General features: G+C 48.0%; 1 protein-coding gene across 1 annotated transcript; it reads left to right on the top strand.

Annotated features, from left to right (window-relative positions):
• Positions 1–182: 182 nt before the first annotated feature.
• On the top strand, positions 183–3142 carry cox6b1 (cytochrome c oxidase subunit 6B1). The gene is made up of 4 exons (XM_018734895.2): positions 183–941; positions 1574–1688; positions 2014–2114; positions 2883–3142. Exons 2-4 carry the CDS (start codon positions 1583–1585, stop codon positions 2934–2936), a joined length of 261 nt encoding a protein of 86 aa, XP_018590411.1. The 5' UTR covers positions 183–941; positions 1574–1582; the 3' UTR covers positions 2937–3142.
• The last annotated feature ends 982 nt before the right edge of the window (positions 3143–4124 follow it).

A 4124-nucleotide genomic window follows, 5' to 3' on the forward strand; every position in this document is an offset into this window, starting at 1 on the left:
GTACAGAAATTCGTATATTGCAAGGTGTAACACTGGGTTATAGTAAGGCCATTTTAGACTGTACATTATTATAACATTGAGTGTTGCTGTAAAGTCTCTGGTTATTGGAGCGTTTTGTAATTTGTATATTTTTATTTATTTATTTATTTTCCCCTGGCTAGGTTTGATTGTTCTGGATTAATGTTCTTGTACTGTGAGTGTTTGATTTATTATTATTAAACTTTGGGGTTTATGTTAAAGGATGTAATTTGTGGCAGCGCCCCCTGTGGTAATTTTTATATCTGCACTTATTTGCCCTTGAGCTGGTTTTCTCTCAAGGTTAAAACGGGGTTATATTACTCTGACTGGAGTAAAAGGCCTCATTAATGTTGTGTTTTCTATTTTTCTGCCGTCATTAATCAAGTTAAACGGGAGGGACACTACTCGCGAAGCACTTAAAAGTAATAGTATTACTTTTTATATATAGAAAATTTTGCGACCCAAAGACAAGACTGTCGCGTTTCTTTGCAGCACCGTCTGTTCCACTGACCGGAGTTCACGCGACACGGCCCACCTCACTCCCCTTCCGGGTCCTTACTGTAACACCGCACCTCGTTAGCGTGGCATGATTTTAAATAATCAAACAATAAACGGCACCGTAACATTACAACATACACACAGGGCACATTCTGCAAACCGGGGACAAGAGCGTGAAAAGGGGGCGCGCGCTCGCTCTCACATTCCCACACAGCTGTGCTGGCGCGAGGGCTCCACGTCACGCGCGCGAGTCTGACCCCGCTCCGCCATGCCGTTCTGCGCGCGCGGCACGGAGCGCCTGGTTCCGCACCTTCCTCCGGAGGCGCGCGCGCGCGTGTACAAGAGCGAGCGCCAGCGCGAGGGTGAGAGCGTCACACAGACGACCGTCCAACAGCAGAGCGAACGAGCAGCCGGCGGCCGAACAGGTACCGTACGGTCACGATTACAGCCCTTAGTCGTTCCCATTCATTTTTAATACACAAACAGAGATACATATTAATTAATATTGACGGCAATGAATGCGTGAACAATGGGAATGAATGGCCGCCCGCCCCTTCGATACGTCCTTGGCAATTTACCTCACCTGAGCCTGAGCTGAGACGCACGACGCGCCCGGCGCTGCTGGGTTTCCTGGTTTCTCTAAATGGGCTTCCGTGTGTAATTATTTTGAGAGCCTCTGTCTTTTCAGGCTGAATTGGCCGTGACGGGGGGGGGGGTACCGTAGCGTAGGGTGTGTGTTCGCACACCGCCAGGAAACGCAGAGCGGGCGGGCGCGCGCGGCCCCCTTCCTTCGCCGCGAGCTGCGCCGTCACGCGTCCGCATTGTGCCGCGAAACAACAAGGTGCTCAGTGGGCGCGCGCCGGACGGAAGAGCCGAAGCGCCTCTACGCGCCGTGTTACTGCGGCTCGCGAGCGTTAAAACGGGGCGTCGTGACCAGTTTGTCCTTCACGGGCCGCCTCGCCTTTCGCACCATTTTACTGCAGCGGTACCAGGAAAATACTGCAGACGCGCACATGTGACATATTTCCTCTTCGCGTGTGTATTGTGTATCTGTCAGGAGCAGAAGATGGCCGAGGACATCAAGACGAAGCTGGAGATGTACCGCACGGCGCCCTTCGACGCCAGGTTCCCCAACCAGAACCAGACCAAGAACTGCTGGCAGAATTACCTGGGTAAGACCCCACACACACACAGCTCCAGGTTCACCTTGACACCAAGCGAGGTCTTTCGCTGTGCTGTGCGTTAACCACGTCAATGCCCAATCCGCACGACCACTTCCGTTGCTTTTTCGTTAGAACCTCCAAACAGGTCACGCTTTGCATTAAGTCCCCCCCTCAATCTGGAAGCAGGAGCCCCCGCTGAGGTTTAGCCGACATCTGCGTGCACGTGGGGTGGCAAACGCCACGCTCGTACTACGTACCGCCGCCATTCGGACGGTCCGTCTCCGCCGCTAGCTCCCTTGTGCGGAGCTCAACTGACGACGCTGTTTATTTATAGACTACCACCGCTGCCAGAAGGCGCTCACTGCCAAGGGGGTGGATGTGACCCCCTGCGACTGGTACTTGAGGGTCTACAAATCCCTGTGCCCTTCCTCTTGGGTAAGTTTTTGACCGAAAATGCATATTGCTGTACGCTGTTCTTGGGAAAGGCGTGTTTAAGGGTCCTTAGAGAACTGATGTAAGTAATTCACCAACAGCTCCATAAATTCCTGTTTTTCCACTGTGCGTTGTTGGCTAAGCAGCAAGTTTCCTCGATCGTTTTTGCCAACTGTTTGAGGACACCTGTAGTTTGTCATTAAGCAAAGGATGTTCTCAGGGTACTTATCCTGAATTGATAGTTGCTCAGCTGTATAATTGGGTTTGAGAAAACCGTCTAAATGTGTGGGCGGCACGATGAGTAGCACTGCTGTCTCACAGCACCTGGGTGGTGTGAAAGGACACAGGTTTGATCCCCACTCAGCATCTGTGGAAATTGCGTGTTCTCCCCCTGTCTGTGTGGGTTTCCTCTGGGTGCCCTGGTTTCCTCCCACACTCCAAAGACATGCTGTTCAGATTCACCCCTAGTGTGCATGAATGAGAGTGTGTGTTCCACTGATGTATGGATGTTACCCAGCGTAAGTAGTGTATGTAGCAGTGTAAGTCACCACGGTGAATAAGGTGTGTGGGCTGATAACACTAGAGTTTACTGGAGAGAAGCATCTGCTAAATAAATGTATAAATGAAAATCATTTTGTCACGGACTCATTGTATTTTTCTGCTATTTCATTTTGGAGAAAAGCTTCTGAACAAATGCAAACGTTGGGTTGTTCTGAGGTCAAGGTCTGTTACTTCTTTTAATAAAAATGGCTGCTGCTCCTGTCTCCACAGACCACCCAGTGGGATGAGCAGAGAGAGCAGGGCACCTTCCCTGGGAAGATCTGAATGTTGTCCAAAGAAGTGGTCTTCTGAACCGAAACGTCTGTATCGGTGGAGTGGGCTCGCCGTACGCGGCCCCACCCCGCTGCCTGCACCGCTCTGAGACGGGCGCAGGCCGTAAACTGAATGGTCATTCCTTAAAAAAAAAAAATCAGCAATGTATTGTGTTTCTGCATTAAAGTCTCAGGCAATAAATGACAATGGAGTGTGAATTTGGTTTGGCAAAGAGTTCGGGTTGCTTGAGTCTGGTTAAATACAATGTAAATTAAATGGCTGAACAGAACTTGTAGCATGCCATGTTCACATTAATGCTCATTAGTCAGCTGCTAATTTCTACTGACTTTCGGGACAAAAATAAGCTAGGCCCCCGTTCTCAGGTAATGCCAGAAGATCCTAACTCTCGAGGGAATGTAGCAGCTTTCTCTTCAGTTAACAGTGCCAATTGTTGTGGATCGCAGGGTAATTTCAGAGGAAACATAATCCCTTGACAATACAAATACAGTAGATGCGTTGCATTGGTGACTGCAACATTTTTATTAATTTAGGTAAACCTACAATAAAATATACACTATAAAGTGATTAAAAAAATATTTAAAAATATTTCAACATGGAACGTTACATTTATAATTTTAGCAACAAAAATATACAGCCTGAAGCAGGGCAGAAGTGTGAAATCCTCTCAAATATTCTGTACATTTACAATAGAAAATACACAAAACTATTTTAACGATAATTTTTTTAGGTAATCGGCGATGAACTCTACTGCGTAGTGTATACGTATCCCACAAAACCAGGAAACACATTTTTGCATGCACAGTACTGTGCAAAAGTCTTAAGCACTGAGATGTTTCACAATGTTTTAGACAGTTAATGTCATACATTAGCATCATTGGAAAAGGGCATATTTTAGATCTGCATTTCTTTTGCAAAAAGTTACAATATTGCAGTAAGGATTTTGTATGTCATTAAAGAAAGTACACTCGGACCGCTGATCCCAAGCACAGTCGCAGCGAACTGGAGCCTAATCCAGCGCAAGGCTGGAGGGGACACACCCAGGACGGGACGCCAGTCCATCGCAAGGCACCCCGAGCGGGACTCGAACCCCAGACCCGCCAGAGAGCGCGATCCAGCCATGCGGTTGTTGACGATGGATGGTTACTAAGCTTTGTAGGAAGTTTAATTAAGAGCATTATT

Source organism: Scleropages formosus, chromosome 20 (assembly GCF_900964775.1).
Source record: "Scleropages formosus chromosome 20, fSclFor1.1, whole genome shotgun sequence".
Classification (NCBI taxonomy): domain Eukaryota; kingdom Metazoa; phylum Chordata; class Actinopteri; order Osteoglossiformes; family Osteoglossidae; genus Scleropages; species Scleropages formosus.